A 19,343-nucleotide genomic window follows, 5' to 3' on the forward strand; every position below is an offset into this window, starting at 1 on the left:
TGTCTTGATGATACTGTAACTGGCCTCTGTGTCCCCGTGCAAAGAAAGGGAGAAAGAAATAAACTCAAATTCCTGCTTATGCTTGCTGTTCTTGAGGACACAGCTATATTTATCAATGATCTCAGCCTACCGATATGTTTTCCAAGCTGACACAAAGTCAATTCCAGAATATCCTCAGATTCTTGGGGAAAGTCAGTAAGTGGGAAGAATGAAATTTGAAGAGATATGTTCAGTACTTGTAAAAGTAACACATGCTGATTTTTGCCCAAAGGTTTCCTTCCGTTATCACTGCCAGCTCTACTCCGAATGGCGAAGGACCAACCAAAAGGTCCGATTGATGGCTGCAGACCATAACAGTGCTACTCAGCATTCTCTCCTCTCATCAAAGCTCATAAGAAAAGATTCCAGTGAAACAATTGTGTGAATTTATTGGTAAATATCAATAGAGAAATGAAAACTCTCAAAATTCACATTTGTCCTCAAAATGTGTAAAGTAACTCCAGCCAGCATCAGCAAAACAACAGCAACTTGTTTATTGGAATACATGCAAGAAAGAAACTTCATTTGCAACACTCTCAGGAGCCACTAAATATGCAGCCAGCATTTAAATGCAATTCTAATGAACAGTGGGATTAAAATATCATCTTTCCATTATACAATTAGATGGTGATTATTCTCCCATTGTAAGGTTAAAGCTTATGGAATAGTAACATGGAGTTTGAAATTTTGACAATCATTTGTGCTATCCTGTACAAAATAACAGGGCAAAGAACAAAAGAATGAGATGTGTGTGTGATCTGAACCTTCTTTGTTATAAGAGGCAGCAACCAGCTGTGAACACAAAGTAAACCCTTGGCATTGCACAGTATTCAGCTATTGAATTGGTCAACACTAATTATGTGAAGGCCTGGGAGACCCTCCAAATTTTATTTTAGCTGAATATTATTTTTAAATAGAGAAGTGGCAAAGCAGACATGCAAGCATAATTGGAATTCAGCAAGTTTAAATGTGAACCTACAGGTCTGAGTAGTATCCTTTTTTAAATTTCTTTAGAAGATGAGATAGGAAATACTCCAATGACCAGTGTACATTATCTAGCACTGGTCTTGTGCATCACTGATGTACAACAACTTAATGTCTCAAAAGTGGCATATAATCACATTCTAATATTGGTGTTGTGACATTTTTTTAGTGGCAATTATCTCCTGACTTCAACAAATTACACTCTTATTGTCAAATACTCTGCATGTTTTTAAAAATCACATTTTTGCAATATAGTTAGCAACACTACAATCAGTTTCCTGTACTTGTGACCACAGTGCATAGTCAGAGAGCTTGGGAATGTCACTAAATGACAACTTTGAGATATAATTTGTAATATTTAAAACTGTGAAAATGTATTCAGAAAAAGCTAGGGAAAACAAAAGTAATCAAAATGAATAAGTGGAACCATAGAAGTCATAAATCTTCAAAACCTGTATGAGAAGTAAAAGACACCTGGGCAAATGTTGTTCAAAGCACTTATTATTTTTCATTGCAACTAATTTGACAAAATTTGGCTTGAATTAAAACCTGTTATACAAAACTTTATTTGTTTTCCAAATATGATGGGTTTGGAAGAGGTGTTCGCTTCCAAAATTTATCTTTCCCTTTTGAAGGTTAGCTGACTGCAGTAGATGGAAGGACTTTTTGCTTTCTAGCCTGGTAGAGTAGATTTCTGTTTCCTGCCTTTCTTTCTATGCCATCCATAAACATTTGATAAGTGAAATATCAAAATAATACTGTACAGTTTGTGAAAATGTTTAAAGAGGGCTTATATAATTAAAACTCATTCAATGTGTTTACCACCTTTTTTTATAGTTTTCAGAATGTTTGTTTAGTTTTTATTGCAGAATTCTTGGTGCACAATTTAAGGGCTTTGTGCAATTCCAATGTGATGTAAAGTTTAAATGTAAGTTTAGGGAGACTGTATCTTTAAAAAATTTGTTTACTTCAGTATTTCTCCTTCTGATCATTGATTTTTAAATTGAAATTGATGGTGATAGAGCAATGAGCACTGATTGTGATTATACAGTTGAAAACTCTCACTCGTCATCACCTTTTTTTCTTCCTTTTGAGGATAGTTATTTTATAGCAATCCATCAATTTATGATTACACTTCTATTGTTCAATATTTCTTAAACTGAGATTCAGTCTGACACGTAAACATAGTCGCCATGTGTTCCAGTGCACGAAGCTCCATTTTCTTATTATCTGCACAAAAAATGAAAAAACTGCCACATTGCATCCTCTGTAATTTATTGTCAAAGAAAACTAAACACTATTTGCATTCATGATTCTATCACTACTTGCACAAGAAAGAGCAAAACTGAGATAAAAAGAAAAGCTTTCAAGCTAAAACAAAGTGCAGAGAATGTTAGAAATGCATTTTGTTTTTGTTAGACTGTCTACATTTCTGAATTGTTGAAGTAATGACAGAATTTCAGTAAAACAAATGCAAAATCCTATTTGGCAAACTGTAAATTACTAGCGAGTATGCCTTCATCATATGTAAATTTACATGGAGTATTTGTATGAGCAGATTGTAAACAGTCTTGTTCTGCAGTTTGAACTTTTAATTAGAAATTCTACATATCGATAAGTATATGCTTCCAAGCACATCAATTTGATGCAAAAGAAAATTGGCTTAATAAACATAACATCAATGTTTTAGCTAGCTTGCTAGCTAAGAGGAAATAAATATCGTGCTTTATAAAATTTTCAGGATATTTGAAAGCACTTCACAGTCAATGGATTACTTTTGTAATGCAGCCATTTATTAAACTTGAAAGTAAATTATCAGACAATTTTTGTTCAATAAGATGCCAGAATAAGCAATGCAATGAATGAATGCTCAAAAAAGTTTGGTTGTGGTTGAAGGAGGTATGTTAACAAAGAGACTAGTGGAACTGCTGCTGCTCTTCGAATAGTTCTGAGAGATGATTTTTGCTCATTTGAACAGGGCCCTGATTAAATGTCTCATCCAAATAACAGCACCTGACTATGTACTGCTTAGCCAGCACTCCAGCTTCTGTATCAGGCAGAATTTAAGTGCTCAAATCTTGACTGAGGAAGGAGGGGGTGTGCTTCAACCCATGAACATCTGACTTGGTGCAGAGTGCAACCAACTGAGCCAAACTGATTTTTTTTTTAATTAAGGGAATTTTGGAAAATTTTGTTTTTCTTGAACTAAGTCCCTTTTAATGTAATTTTCTAGCACTTGATTGAAATTACGGCTTTTTTTTCAATTTTAGTAAAGCGTAGTATCTAATGTTCCTTGACTTTGTGTGAACTGTTGTGATCCTCACCTCTTTAAACTGAGGTTCAATTGTTTTTCTGTGTCTGTACAGCAACCTTTTTTTTGGCCAGGTTCAGAAATCCCAGTAATGTAATCTGTTAATGGCTTTTGAAATTTCCATTTCTGAAAAACTGCTTTGTCTTGTATTCCAATGTCTGACTGCTCAGAAAATCTTACTAAATTAGGTGACAGACACATCATTATTGTTAATACCTATAAGAGATGAGTTCCTGCCTGTGGGTTTCAGATACAAAACTGTACTGTATGAAGTATGTGAGTTTGTTTACATTTCCTTTGTTTGCTTCATGTGGTTGCTGACTTTGCAACCTGCCACCTTGAGCCTTAATTTTCTTAATTGAACTCCTTTTTACTTCCCCAAGTAACTCCAACATACCAGTTGGATAAGTTTTGATTGATAATTTTTTTCTTGCTTTGATAGGTTTCTTAATCTATGTTTAAAATGACACCTATACATGCTACAAATGCAAAACTTATGATTTTTTTTTAAGCAACATGGTACATCCTGATTGGATGGCTTTAATTCTTGGCACATGCCCATTTTTTTGATGAGCAGGTTAGTATTGAACTTGCTTGAAATATTTTGTTGAAATTGTGGTTTCAAAATTGCATTTAGTTCCTGCCAAAATCATTTTGTAAAATACATTTGCAACATGAACTGGTTAATTTTCATTTGATAACTAGAATTGATTAAAATGTTTTGCCTAATATTAAATGAAATGTAAAGGTGGATTAGCAGGCCTGATTTTTATGCCTGGTTGAAAGTGTGGTTACTGGAAGCCTAAGAAATGGTTTGACAAAATTTAAGATAAGAATGATAAATGGTTTCTGATTCACTGATGTTGGGAACATAGCAAGAGTGTTGTTACACTGAGAATTTATCAATCCTGAAACAGAAAGGGGGGGGGGGTGAATTCAGTTCACAGTCACGTTCCTAACCACTGCCAATATACCCCAATGCAGATATTTGACATGTAAAAAGAATGAGGGTCGACTCATTGTATTAAGTAATCTTTGAATAGTTTCTGACAATGCTCACCACGTTAAAACATGGCTGTTTGAATGAGATTTATGATGAGTGAACACAACCTTTACTTCAGCAAGAGGTGGTTTATTAGGGATTGATTGGAGGGGATTTTTATTTCCCATTTTGTAGATAATAAAGACTTCAAGGAATTGACCCAATATGAAACATTTCAAAAACGTAATATAAAAGAGTAAGGAACTGGTTTGGTGTTGATTTATCCAATGACTATCAACAGTGTTAAACAAATCATGTTGAAAAGTGCAGGAATGCAGTTGAGGTCTAATCCTAATTATGGCACAAAGTTGAGCTGCTAGATTTAGACATGCTGTGATAGTTTTAATTATCAGTCATTGTGAGAAAGAAACTAACCATAATTTTAAAACCATTTTTCTATATCTTTAGCTAATGACTTTTATTTCTTTCTTTTGAATATCTTAAAAAACTTAAGACATGAATTGGTGCACAGGTATTTGTGTCAGTATTTTGTAAATGAATTTTTGTCCCCAAAAGTCTTACTAGCTGGACCAATAGAGATGCAACACTATTGAACTGTGCACAACCATGATTTCAATCCATTGATTGTCTTAGACTAATTGGATCCAAAGAAAATGACACAGTTGCTGACTTTGACATAATTGATAAATTTTATTATAAAAGTTCAATAGCTATTCTGTACTGCCATCTAACTAATTGGACAGAGAGGTAAGGTTAGGCAGATTTGGGCCTTGAACTGTTGGAGTTTTGAAGAATGAAAGGTAATCTTATGGAAACACACAAAATACCGATGGAATTTGACAGGGTATATGCTGAAAGGATATCAGAAAGCAGGAAGGTTTTCCCTTTGTTGGAAAGACAAGAAAACGCAGTTTAAAAAGGGATCTTCCATTTAAAATAGAAATTGGGATGACTTTTCTTCTGAGGGACATGAATCTTTGGGGCACTCTTCCCTTGAATAATGGAGGCATAATCATTGAATAATTGTAAAGTTGAGGTAAAAAGGGAGTGGTTAGTCATCCAGAGTAGATTGAAATAGGAAGTTCATGCCTCAATCAAATCAGCTATGATCTTATTGGATGATTGAGCAGGCTGGTAGGACTGAATTGCCTTCCTTACTGTCTCAGAAGTGGCCACCTCTCTGTGGCACTGTGAAAACGTCTACATTTCCAACTGTCTGACTTAGACTGGCAATGTGGATTACCTGGCCACTATCTTAATTAAGCGCAGATTAGGTAGCAGCTCATTAAGAGGCCTCTTCAAGGGAAACTGCCACTGTGGTATTACTGCCCATCTGTTCAGACTCAGGACCCGCTTATGGTCCCAGCTTCAGGACTCACCCCTTTCCAAGAAAATAGACCTATGTATTTAGTCCTAAATTAGCTGAAGCGGTTATTTGTTTCAAATTAATTCTGTTATTTCTGGTTAGTGATTTATCTTTGGATGTTACTCTTTGTATAATATAAAACTGTGATTAATTTCTTTTTTTTAAAAAAAAGCAAGGTTACTGGACCATATTGAACAGAAATTTCCGGTTTAATCCCTTTATTTTTTGCTGGCATGACAGTAATGGCAGTCAGTGTTCTATGAATCAAAGAGCGAGTTATCAGTGGGTTTTTTTTTACTCCTTAGTGCTATTCCTATTGGACAATATTGAGCAAGAACAGGGTCTAGCTGGTCATTGATACAATGTAGTCTTTTTTTGCCTCTTCTGCTAAATATAGAATGGCAAATTAAGTAAGGCAGTAGAGGAACTTTCATCCTAATTGATATAATTGCAAAGGGAAGAAAAGTTAAGAGGATAATTTTTTCGGTACTTTAATATCCTTTACGCGCCTTCTTTATTTTTGCACAAACAGTAAGTCCATATCTAGAATCTGTCATCCACAATGTTTTTTGTACGTTAGGTACTATTAATCCAGTCAAAATAATGCACTGATTTATATGTGTACTACTCAGTTCTCAGCCTGAGTATTGATCGTGGAAAATTTTCATCTTCTGAAATTCTGAAATTCTTCTGTCCTTTGTGTGGTCAGATATCAAAATGGTGCTCATCACCTTCTATTATGGTAAAAACAGTTCTGAAATTCATGATTTAGGTGGAGTTTTTTTTAAGTTCCATTGTATAAGGAAAGATACTGTGGCAATAGGAGGATATGATTTATGTAAAACCTCCCTAAACCTGTAGTGTTTGAAGATAGCACTCTAAAATAACTTGAACAGAATGCCGCTCACTTTTGTATTTAAGTATCAATTAAAGCTGAAGCTTTGTTCTTGTTGAGAAAATTTCAGTAGAGGATTTAAAAAATGTTTGGAATTTGTTCCTGACTCTTTGAAGGTCTCTTGGAAAAATCTAAAAAACATCCTTTAAGAAGCCTCTTACTTATGCAGTTGGTTATTTAATAGTGTTTTTTTCCATTTACTTCATGATAGATGTTTGGTTTCAAGTGTGTTTTTGCAACAATTGAATTGAGCTCTTCTCTGAAAGGATTTTGCATGGAAATAAAGTGAGGGCTTGGACACCTCAAGGTGTGTAGTAAGTTCTTGTGGTTCTGTCCCAGCAGTAGTAAACTGTTACATATATTGTTAATGTCATTACTCTTGGAATGTATAATGTTTTAACTATCTGGTTTGTAGTTGCTATAAATTGTGTACATATTTACAATCATTATATTCTGGCTATTACCATTATTATAATGCCTTTGGGTAATTGTCTTCATTCCATTTTTGTAAATATGATACATGTATTCATAATTCAATTTCATATCTTGAATAAACTATATCCAAAGTCACTTTTATGCTGTAATTATTTTACACATTAAATGCTATAGAAGAATAAATTTTACAAAAGTCTTACCTTGATTAAATAAATTAAGTTAATCTGTACCACTTTACCATTTTTGTGAATATTTCTGTTTTATGAAACGGTGTATCAAAGTTTAATTTTTATATCTGCATCAGTTATTAAAACTGGGCCCGATAGACAAGACAGAATTAGGTTTGATCCCAACAGAAAAATAGTTGAAGCAAAGGGTACCTCAATGAGGTGAGTTGGCCAACACTCCTGCTCCTGATTGTTCCTTGACAACAACTGGAAATTGCACACGTAGGTGGTGTTTGGTGAGGGCAGGAGCGGTTTTGGCCCTGACTGTGTAATTGGCTCTGCCTTCCTTGGCGCACATACAAAATTTTCCCATTTTGGTAGAATAGTTGGTGGTACCATCCACCAAGACCAGTTCGACGTTTGTTGGAACTGGGGGCACATTCACTAAATCATCTCTTGTATTGCTAACATAGCACCTATGGGGGTTATAACTATTGAACCATATAGAACATTACAGCGCGGTACAGGCCCTTTAGCCCTCGATGTTGTGCTGACCTGCGGAACCAATCTGAAGCCCATCCAGCCTACACTATTCCATTGTCATCCATATGTTTATCCAATGACCATTTAAATACCCTTAATTTTGGCGGGTCCAATACTGTTGCAGGCAGGGCATTCCATGCCCCTACTACTCGGAGTAAAGAACCGACCTCTGACATCTGTCCTATCTCTATCACCCCTCAACTTAAAGCTATGTCCCCTCGTGCTAGCCATCACCATCTGAGGAAGAAGGCTCTCACTGATCACCCTATCTAATCGTCTGATTGTCTTGTATGCCTCTATTAACCTTCTTCTGTCTAACAAAAACAGTCTCAAGTCCCTCCACCTTTCCTCATAAGACCTTCCCTCCATACCAGGCAACATCCTGGTAAATCTCCTCTGCACTCTTTCCAATGCTTCCACATTATAATGTGGCAACCAGAACTATACACAATATCCAAGTGTGGCCTCACCCAGAGTTTTGTACAGGTGCAACATGACCTAGTGGCTCCAAACCTCAATCCCTCTACCAATGAAAGCAACACACCATACACTGCCTTAGCAATCCGAGCAACCTGGGTGGCAGCTTTCAGGGATCTGGATTCACTTCTCCACTGACTTGTATAAGGCCCTTAGTCACCACAACTGCCTACAGTCGCAATTTGAAGTGATACACGTCTGTATTTCTTGAAGTGATCTATGTTCCATATTTCGTGTCAATGTCTGCAGGTTTGGTTTAAAAAAAGAGAAACTCTGCTGAATATAATTATTGTCTTAAGAATTTATAACTTGCTTTCATTTATTTTTCTTTTGCAAATCAACCTGTAGCATGGTACAACAAGATTTTTTTTCACAAATCTGTTTGTTGGGACACGAGTGTCACAGGCAAGACCAGTATTTATTCCTTGTAACTAGTTTTCCTTGAGAGGGTGGTGCTGAGCTGCTGCCTTTTCGCACTTGAGTTTGTGTGAAATGAAGTCCGGTAGTGCTGGTGGCTAGAGAGTTTTACTTAGATGAGGTTTTGGCGATGGAATAATTATGTGTCCACACTCGAATCATCTGTGACTTGGAGAGAAATTTAGAAAGGAAGCACACATGAACATATATCACTATGTTCATATCAGTTGAAGTTGAGGGTTTGAGAGCTGTTGCCAGACAAGCTTTGATGAGTTACTGCATCTTGTAGATGATACTACTCTCGTGGTGGGGCAAGTGAATGTTTAAGGTGATGTAAGGGATGCAGATCATGTAGGCTGTTTTGTCCTGGATAATGTTAAGCTTCTTGAATTTTGCGAATGTACTTACCCAGGCAAGTTGAAAATATTCCATTACATTTCCAGTTTGTGGTTTTCAATAGGCAGGATTTTGGGATTAGGAGGTAAGATTCTCACTGCAGTGTTTTCAGCTCTCGTAGTCAGAATGTTTATATAACCAAATTAAGTTTCTGGTCAGTTATGATTCGAGCACATTGATATGAAGGAATTCAACAAAGATCATGCCATTGAACTTCAAGTGAATTAGTCAGACTGTTGTTGAAGACAATGAGTTTGTTTATTGCTGAGGATTATCTGAGAAGTTGAATAGAACAACCTACTCTTGACCTTTTGAAATGGAGAGAAGGACGTTAAAATAGCTGAAGACAGCTGGAGCTAGTTGGACTCTGAGCAAATTAAGTAGCTATAGTTTGGGTCTGAGATGATTGGTCTTCCTCAACCATATTAATTTGGTGGATGTAGGTTTGCTCACTGAGCTGGAAGGTTCATTTTCAGACGTTTCGTCACCATACTGGGTAACATCTTCAGTGAGCCTCTGGACAAAGCTTCATTCAGAGCTTTGACTTTGTCCGGAGGCTCACTGGAGATGTTACCCAGTATGGTGACGAAATGTCTGAAAATGAACCTTCCAGCTCAGCGAGCAAACCTATATCTAGAACCTCAACCTCAGCTACAAACCTTCTCAAAACTCACTAATATTAATTTTATAGATTTAGGTATGACTTAGCTAGTGAGTTTTTTCCAATTCTAATTCATTTAAATTCATTAGGGTCACAGTTTGGGCAGCACGGTGGCACAGTGGTTAGCACTGCTGCCTTACAGCGCCAGAGACCCGAGTTCAATTCCCGACTCAGGCGACTGACTGTGTGGAGTTTGCATATTCTCCCCGTGTCTGCGTGGGTTTCCTCCGGGTGCTCCGGTTTCCTCCCACAGTCCAAAGATGCGCATGTCAGGTGAATTGGCCATGCTAAATTGCCCGTAGTGTTGGGTAAAAGTTCGAGAATGGGTGGGTTACGCTTCGGTGGGTCGGTGTGGACTTGTTGGGCCGAAGGGCCTGTTTCCACACTGTGAGTAATCTAATCTAATCTAATCAGTTACTATCAATTCAGTCCAGAATTTAACTTCTTGTCCATATTTGAGCTAAAGTTGAATTGGGGCCTGGAGCCAACTACTTTGGCAAACCCAAATTGAGCTTAGTGAGTGGGTTATTGGTGAGAAAGTGAACCATGACAGCACTGTCAACAATATTCCATCACTTTCTGAATTGTAAGTAGAAAGGTGGTAGTTGGGTGGAGTGGAGAGAATATATCTGAGAATTTTCCACTTGGCCAGGAAGTTGTCAGATATAGGATAAGTAAAATAGCTTGTTTAGAAATGTAGCTAGTTCTAAAGCACAAGCCTCCACTGTAGCTGGACATTGTCTACCCTATTCCAGCCTTTGCCTCATCTTGCATGCTCAGCCATTTCATGATATAATGTGGAATTAATCCAATTGGTTTGTTAACTGGCCTGTGATCGTACAAACATCAGGACCAAAATGGCTCACTGAATTTGCACTTCTGGCTGAAGGTAGTTCGGTATAGGTTCTACACTCAGAAGACCGATCAGAAGAATTTACCACAATATCTTCATTTAGTTGTCCCCTCTACTTCTGTAGCAAGTGACTTTACTGTTAATCTCTAACTCAATTGAGAATATTCTCCCTCCATATTAACTTATTTCATTATATGTTTGGCCACCCAATTATAGATAAGCCCATCTTTGATTAATTCCTTGTATCCTTCTTCACCCACATGCCCTTTTGCTCTCTTCATTAGAAAAAGGTAGGGCCTCATGGACCTTTCTTATCACAAAGATTAAGACTATGCATTCAGTAATTTCTGCTGTTTCCCTTCTTCCTAGTGCACTTGGAAAAAACTTGCTTTAACAAATAGAGAACCCTTGTACTGGACCTGAACTTGCATCTTTCTCCAGTATCCCTCCTATCTTCCCTTTTGCCTTTACCAAGCTGAACTCGTTTGAGGCCTACGTCCTGCTCCCTCCTTCAGCTAAACCACTTACTCTGGATGTAGGTTTGCTACTGAGCTAGAAGGTTCATTTTTAGACATTTTGTCACCATACTAGATAACCAATTACTGTCCAATTTCTTTCTTATCCACATGAGCTAATATTAAGTGTTTCCTCTCCTCTGGAACTGTTGTCCTCCATTCAAATCCAGTTTCATTGTCCCTCTCTTTAAAAATATACATTTGGTCCCTCTGTCCTTGCAAACTACCACCACATTCTTGATCTCTCTCCTATGTATTGTTGCTTCTTAAACCTGTGTCAATGCTCCCTCAGTTCCATATATAAAGGCCTGTAAGTTTTTGCAGCTCATTGAAATAAGTCTTTTCAGAATCTCACAACATGCTATGCAACTGTGTTGTTACAGTCACAAATCATTCTTTCCCATACCAGAGGATCGATGGTCTCTTCCCACTCCAATTCCAAAACAAAAGGAAAAAAATCATTTAACCCTTCAAACATGTGCTTCTTTCAGGATGATTGTGGCTAATCTGCCTCAACTCTATCTTTTTCATACTAACGTGGATAGGAAATTGGTTAAGTGGCAAGAAACAGATTAAATACTAAAATTGGCAGGATGTGACGAGCGGTGTCCTATGTGGATCTGTGTTGGGGCCTCAACTATTCAAAATATTCATAAACAACTTGGATAATGGCATAAAAAGTCAAATACCCAAATTTGCTTTTGTTACTAAATTGGGCAGCATTGTCAATGGTGTTGATGACTGCATAGGAGAAAGTGAGGACTGCAGATGCTGGAGAGTCAGATTCGAAAAGTGTGGTGCTGGAAAAGCACAGCAGGTCTTCCTGATGACATTCCTAATGAAGGGCTTATGCTCTCCTGCTCCTTGGCTGCTGCCTGACCTGCTGTGCTTTTTCAGCGCCACACGTTTTGACTTTGACTGCATAAACTTACAAATGCATATTGATAGATTAGGTGAAAGGGCAAAGCTGTGGCAGACTCATTAATATCAGCAATTGTGAGGTTATCCATTTTGGACTGAAAAAGGATTGAATAGGGTATTCTTAAGAAGGCACAGAATTAGATAGTGGATGTCCAACAGGATTTGGAGTTCAGTGCATAGCTCTTTAAAATGTCACAAGCAGGTGCAGAAAATAGTCAAGGCAAATGAATGCTGGCCTTCATATCTAAAGGGCTGGAGTATACGGATACAGACATTTAGGCTGCAGTTATACAAAACCCTAGTTCGACCTCACTTAGAGTACTGTGAGCAGATCTGGCCAACACCTTAGGAAGGATGTTTTGGCCCTGGATGGATGCAGGTTTACACGGATAATACCTGAATTTCAGGTATTAAATCATGAGGAAGGATTAGACAAAGTCAGCCTTTATTCTCTAGAGTTTGGAAGGTTAAGGTATGATCTAATCGGGGCTTTCAGGATATTAACAGGAAAAGACCGATTCAATAAAACTATTTCCACTGGTTGAAGATTCTAAGAATGAGGGCCAGGCCTTTCAGGAGAGATGTGAAAAAACACTTCTATACAGAGTAGTGGAGATTTGGAACTGTCTTTCTCAAACAGCAGTTGATGCTAATTCAGTTGTTAAATTTAAATCCAAGACAAATTTTTATTAAGCAAAGGTATAAAAGGATATAGGCCAAGCAGGCATATGGAGTTAGGTCACAGATCAGCTATGATTTTATTGAAAGCAAAGCAAATTTGAGGGACTGAATGACTTACCCCTGGTCCCAAGTTCCTATCTCCATATCTCTTAATTCCGTTACATGCAAAATACCTCACATGAATATGCCTCACGAAGATCCTTCTTCTCTACACTAAGGTATATAAGCCTTAATCTATCAGTCTAGTGAATCTTGCTTTGCTCCCTCTAAGGTAAATATATTCTTTCCTGTACAGAAGATGCCAGATATGGTCTTACCAAGCCAGTAAAACCTCTTCTCTCGAGATCTTTATTGCTCAAGTATTGGAATATATCATATAATTTTCTTTCTAAATTGCTTCCTGTAGCTACATGTTAACTTAGATGTACAGACTGTTCAGCACTATTATAGTGGTGATAATTTTTATGAAACTCCTTGAGACTTGAGTGAAACTGCCTTTTAATTAAAAAAGGAAAATAAAAGACTTGGAGTCTGTCTTTCAGTTTTGCATTTTGTAACCAATTGAGTGAAAGGGTGAATATTAAGCAATTGAGATGATATTTCATAACAGAAATGCAAGTGGCCATCAAATATTTTTTCTATTGAGAGTTTGTTTCTTTGTTATTGCCTACTACCCAGACAGGTGCAAACATGTTATCTATCATTACATAAAGAAAATAATTTTTTCCCCCAATATTTCTGACCTGGTTAGATTGTCATAATATCAAATCATTTAAACAGACCTTTTTAAATGAAACCAAACAGGAAATACTTGTGAGCATGAGAAGAAACCAGATTACTCAACAAACTGTTTCTCAATGGGGCCACTACTATAAAAGGCAAAACCAGTCAATGGCAAGAGCCCAGGCTATTGAATGGAAATGCAGAATGTAGCTGAACTGTACAATCTTCAGCCATAAGTGGAGTTTGGATAATCCATCTTGGCCTCCTCTATAGCTCCCCAGTATTACAGATACTAGTCTTAACCCAATTCAATTCACTCCACCTGATATGAAGAAATTGTTGAAGGCATGAGATGCTGGAAAAGCTGAATGCCTGAACAAAATTCTAGCTGAACTGTGTGGTGATTCCACAGACAAAGAATTAACTCGAGGTTTGTGAAAAGATTTATAGCTCGGGTGCTCGTTGTTGTGGTTCTGTGCGCCGAGCTGGGAATTTGTGTTGCAGACATTTTGTCCCCTGTCTAGGTGACATCCTCAGTGCTTGGGAGGGACAACACTATTATTATAGGACAAGCCAAACAGAGAACAGCCAGGGAATTCCTAGCGGCATGGCACTCATCCACAGATTCAATCAATAAGCAAATCGACCTGGACCCAATATACCGGCCACTGCAAAGCGGACAGCTGGAACTGACAACTGGAAGCGACAGATTCAAACCACTACAAATGGCGGAGGAAAGATGACAGAAGCACTTCACAGGAGGCTCCCAAGCACTGAGGATGTCACCTAGACAGGGGACGAAACGTCTGCAACACAAATTCCTAGCTTGGCGAACAGAACCACAACAAAGAATTAACTGCCACTCACTATCCACAACCAGATGTTGAGAATGGGTAATCAATTGGGTGTGCTTAAATCTTTAACCATCTCTTCCCACAGAAAGAGTAGCCAGGAGAAGACAGAAGAATATGAGGAAAATTGTAGATATGTTAAAAGTGGCATGGTCACATGGTGTTTTGCTAGAGTTATAGACTTTGATTTGCAGTAGTTAACCTGTTAATTTGAATGCATTGACCAACTAGTTAACAATTTTTATGCCTTGAATCTATAATGACATTACATGCCTGTTGCATTTAAGGGAAACAGATAAACATGCTGAAGGGGAGAGCAAGTTATATTGATGTCCATTCTGTATTTTTGCGCACACTGTGTAAACAGACTGAGCTTCACTCAGTCATGTCTTGTAGCTACTTCTATAAAGTGTTTGGGAGCTGATACCATTTGTATTTCAAGTTTAATTTCAGTCAGTCAGTCGGTGGAGAGGTAAGTTGTTATATGCTAAGAAGGGGCTTGCAAATTAGTGACATATTTACAGCCCATCTTGAAGCTGGTTTCTGAGGTCGAGGGAGGAACTTCACATTTATCAAGTTAGGGATTAGCAGGTGCTAGAAGTCCAAGGTAGAATAATCAGACGTAGATTACCAATGGATTGAAAGGCTTTGAGGGCTTGATGAGCTGACGTATTACTCTCATCCTCCTCTGCATAGATTAAATGAATTCATTAGATGGTCATTTTCCGTGAGATATGTATATACTGCACTCCCACCTACAGCATGTAGTATCTTTCTTTCCATGGTAATGTATTATTCAGACAGTTGCTAAAGGCTGACTCTTTGGCTGAGATGCACAGGGTTTGTTTTTGGAGAAATTTCACCATAAGGCTTTGCAAGTTTCCTTGTTTTATCTTATCAATCCAACTAAATTAACTTCCTACCCCAATCCTGTGGCATCTCTCACATCTAACTCTGGCCCCATGTTATCACACTATGTTCTGAGAATAACTTGCTGCTCAACAAAGGCTGCTGTGCTCCTGGACAAGGGTTGGCAGTCCAGCAACATCCACAGCACATAGAAATCACTCTGTCACACATACAACCCCTATCCTTGATGTAGAGGAGCTAGTATTGCAGTGGGGTGGACAAAGGTAAAAATCTTTAATCTAACCCCTGTCTGTTTACCCTAGTCATTGTGTAAACACCAAACCAGACACTCTGCCTGTCTGTAGCTACATCCCATCTCAATGCTACCCTGACCCAGTGCCTACTGTAGATGTACAGCTCATCTTTGTCCAGTAGAGGAACATCACATACAGGCAAGCATTTGGACAAATACAAACATGAGCTTTTACTTGCAGACAGCAAAAATGAACACAATGTTTGCCCTCACAATACAAACCAGCTTTTGATATCACCAATGACTATTTTACAATCAATGCTGCTCTCCCCAGCTCTGACCTACTGGAAGTAGATATCAATGTGATCCTGTAGTGCTTGTAGTGCCTGGTGAGCTCAGTCGTGTTCAAAGACATCTCCTCAATGTCTTTGTCCTCCTTCTCAGATTTGCTGAAGTAGTTCAGAATGCAGCATATCGCTTTAATGCCTGTGCTAATTACACAGAGCACAGCCTGTCTGGAGGGCTCACCAGCTTGGTCCACATCTTCACCAGCCCAGTACTCTGTTCCACCATGGTCCTGCATTAAATCTGCACTCAGTGGTAGCAGCCTGTATGGCATCTGGACTCTCAAACAAACCAAGCCCACAAATTGCTCCAGGATAGAGGAATCATGGCAGCTGCCCATGCAGTGTGGGCATACAACTCCAGGATGTACTAACAGTAAAACAGATCTCCTCAACATTAATGGAATAGAATCCCTTCATGTTGAAGAATTCTGCAGCATCAGCTGACAGCCTTCTCTGTTCCATGTGGGAAGTCAATGACACCCTGCACCTGGGGAAATTAGCTATGTTCCCAAATCCTACTTTTTGGGGCTGCAGCACTGATCTCTTCATCAGGAAACAAAACAAATTGTGTGATTGTGCACAGGTCGCATCGGTCACTGTCCTGATGCTTTGTTGAAATGCCACTGAAATCCTGCACAGATCACCCTTTGCAACCTGGAGGCAGCCATGAGTGTAGGAACTCAGAGTAGCTGTCACCTTCACAGCAGAGAGAAGGCAGCTTCCTGCAACCATCACAGTTTCCCAGGACATACAGAGTCTGCACTGACACTGCACCTCACTTGTTCACAGGAAATGGAGTCAGGGCTAAAATACATCAGGGCCTCTTGTGCCCCCATCACATCCTGAAGCAGCAGCCTCACCCTGAGCTAGGGGCTCCTTGTCCTCTAAAACAAGCTGCTGCTCCTCCTGTATGTGCCTTTGCTTTCTTAGGAAGGCAGCCACAGCCACCAACAACTGGGTGCAGGACCCACAGTGGAAATGATCTGCGTTGGGAAGAGGAGGTGGAAGAGGTTCTGAGATGTCATAAAACTTTTCAATGGCATACCCTGGAGATAAGGGTTCAGCCAACTCCTCCATACACTAGGGTTCAGAAAAGATTTACAAGGATGTTGCCAGGGTTGGAGGATTTGAGCTATAAGGAGAGAGGCTGAACAGGCTGGGGCTGTTTTCCCTGGAGCGTCGGAGGCTGAGGGGTGACCTTATAGAGGTTTACAGAATCATGAGGAGTATGGGTAGGGTAAATAGACAGTGGGGTGTTCAGAACTAGAGGGCATAGGTATAGGGTGAGGGGAAAGATAGAAAAGAGACCTAAGGGGCAACTTTTTCAGGCAGAGGGTGGTACATGTATGAAATGAGCTGCCAGAGGATGTGGTGGAGGCTGGTACAATTGCAACATTTAAGAGGCATTTGGATGGGTATATGAATAGGAAGGGTTTGGAGGGATAGGGGCCGGGTGCTGGCAGGTGGGACTAGATTGGGTTGGGTTGGTCGGCATGGACTGAAGGGGCTATTTCCATGCTGTACATTTCTATGACTCTATGACCAAGACAAACTGCACCCAGCTAACAAAGGGACAGGTCTCCATCATCATCCACGTTCAGGCTCAGAGTGCAGCAACTTGGTGAATGGGCTGCACTAGCTGAGTGACCAACACATTGGCATCAAACACGGAATGCCTGCTGTGCTCCAACACTTCTTCCTACTGCACCCACGTCAAATGTTCAACTTTGCTTTCAGTGAATTAAATTCATGACATGGATCTGTCAGATAAAGAATTGACATACCACTCCCACCCTTGAAAGTTGCACAATTAATCCTGCCAACATTGGCCTTTTGTAATGTAATTGCTCCTGACTTCAAAATCATTAAGATGCTCCAGTTCAATCTGCAAGCACAAATACCGTCTTGCAAATTGCCTTTGACCAGCCTTATAGACCCTTAAGCACCTTCACTCTGGATGTATAATAGGCCATGAAAGGATTGCAAATTAACCATTCAACAAATGTGGATCCTGTGCTTTCACCCATCAAAGTGACACTGACTTCACCTGCCCTGGACATTGTCTCAGCCTGGAGCAGAACTTCACATTTAAAGAACTGCAAGTAATGGCAGGGAATGCAGCTTGCAATGGACACCGTGCCTGGCGGGGGGTGGTTGGCAAGTACCCCCAAAGTCTTGCACGTCCCCTTTTACCTCCCTTTATTCTAATAGTTCATTTCCATCCAGCCTCCCCCTTGTGGTGATCCATCACATTGAAATTCATCAATATGTGTCTCCCTGTCCTCTTAACTCCGGTATTGCACTTTAACGATGGCCATCCTGCCCACGCTCCCTTGTGGAGGCCTTGGTGATGATCAATGTCACTAACCCATCCCCCTCCCATTGCCTACCATTCCCTCCAATGGTGTTCCCCCTACAGCCCCCACCATTTCACCATTTTGTCCCCAACTCTGCAAAAGCCTCTTTGCCAGAACCACCCCACCCCCATCCCTAAGGCAGCAGGGCAGGTGATAGGGTAGAACTGCTTTTACCAGTTGTGGCAGAGAACGAGGTGGTTATGTTGGAGCTGTACAAAACTTTGCACTGGGTGGGGGGGGGGGGTGGGGGGTGGTGTATTGGAGAGCCAACAGGATATTGTCCAGGATGGAGCAGTTTCACGATTAAGAGGGGCTAAGTAGACTCAAGTTGTTTTCTTTGAGTTGAGAAGGATGATGGGGACGGACCAGATTGAGGTGTAAAAGATTGAGGGGGCATAGACAGGGTTGTTAAGAAGCAACTGTTCCCTTAGTCAAAGAGTTAACGAGGGGATATAATTTTCAGGTAAAGGGCAGGAGGTTTAGAGGGGATTTGAGGAAAATATTCTTCAGCCAGAGGGTGATGGGAATCTGCAATGTATTTCGTGCAAGGGCAGTAAAGACAGGAAACTTCATAACCTTTAAATAATACATGGATAAGCATTTGAAATGTCATCATACTCAAGGCTATAGGCTCAATGCTGGAAAGTGGAATTAGTGTTGATAGGTCAGCATAGACTCGATGGGCTAAAGGGCCTCTTCTATTCTGGAAGACAATAATGGATGTACCACCTGGATATTTTCACGCAGAGGTTGACGCGTATATGGAACGTGCTGCCAGAGGAAGTGGTGGAGCCTGGTACAATTACAGCATTTAAAAAACATCTGGATGGGTACATGAGTAGGAAGGGTTTAGAGGAATACGGGCCAAATTCTGGCAAATGGGATTAAATTAATTTATGACATCTATTACAATTGCAACATTTAATAGGCATCTGGATGGGTATATGAATGGGAAGAGTTTGGGGGGATATGGGCTGGGTGCTGGCAGGTGGGACTAGATTGGGTTGGGATATCTGGTCGGCATGGATGAGTTGGACTGAAGGGTCTGCTTCCACGCCGTACATCTCCATGACTATTTGACTTCTTGTGCTAAGATCTGTGACTGACTTCAATAAGCAGCCCTCAGTATCTTTGACCTGGCGTTCCTTCAATCTCATTACAGAGTCTTCTTCAAAAAAGGTATTCAGACCCTCTCCTGGCCTCCTCCTCCTCGAAGCACATCATCCTGAATATCGTTCTCTGAGGAGCCCTGAAAATATATAAGTTGTTATATGAACAGGACACATGGAGGGCACAAGA

At 39.6% G+C, this 19,343-nt stretch overlaps 1 protein-coding gene across 1 annotated transcript in view; it reads left to right on the forward strand.

Moving 5' to 3' along the window:
• marchf2 (membrane-associated ring finger (C3HC4) 2) overlaps nucleotides 1–7,108 on the forward strand; it is a 60,496-nt gene extending 53,388 nt beyond the window's left edge. The window contains exon 5 of the mRNA XM_072593937.1: nucleotides 272–7,108. Coding sequence (XP_072450038.1) covers nucleotides 272–424 — 153 coding nt within the window. The 3' untranslated portion in view covers nucleotides 425–7,108. The remainder of the gene's footprint in view (nucleotides 1–271) is intronic.
• Nucleotides 7,109–19,343: the final 12,235 nt, after the last annotated feature.

This window comes from Chiloscyllium punctatum, chromosome 24 (assembly GCF_047496795.1).
Source record: "Chiloscyllium punctatum isolate Juve2018m chromosome 24, sChiPun1.3, whole genome shotgun sequence".
NCBI lineage: Eukaryota > Metazoa > Chordata > Chondrichthyes > Orectolobiformes > Hemiscylliidae > Chiloscyllium > Chiloscyllium punctatum.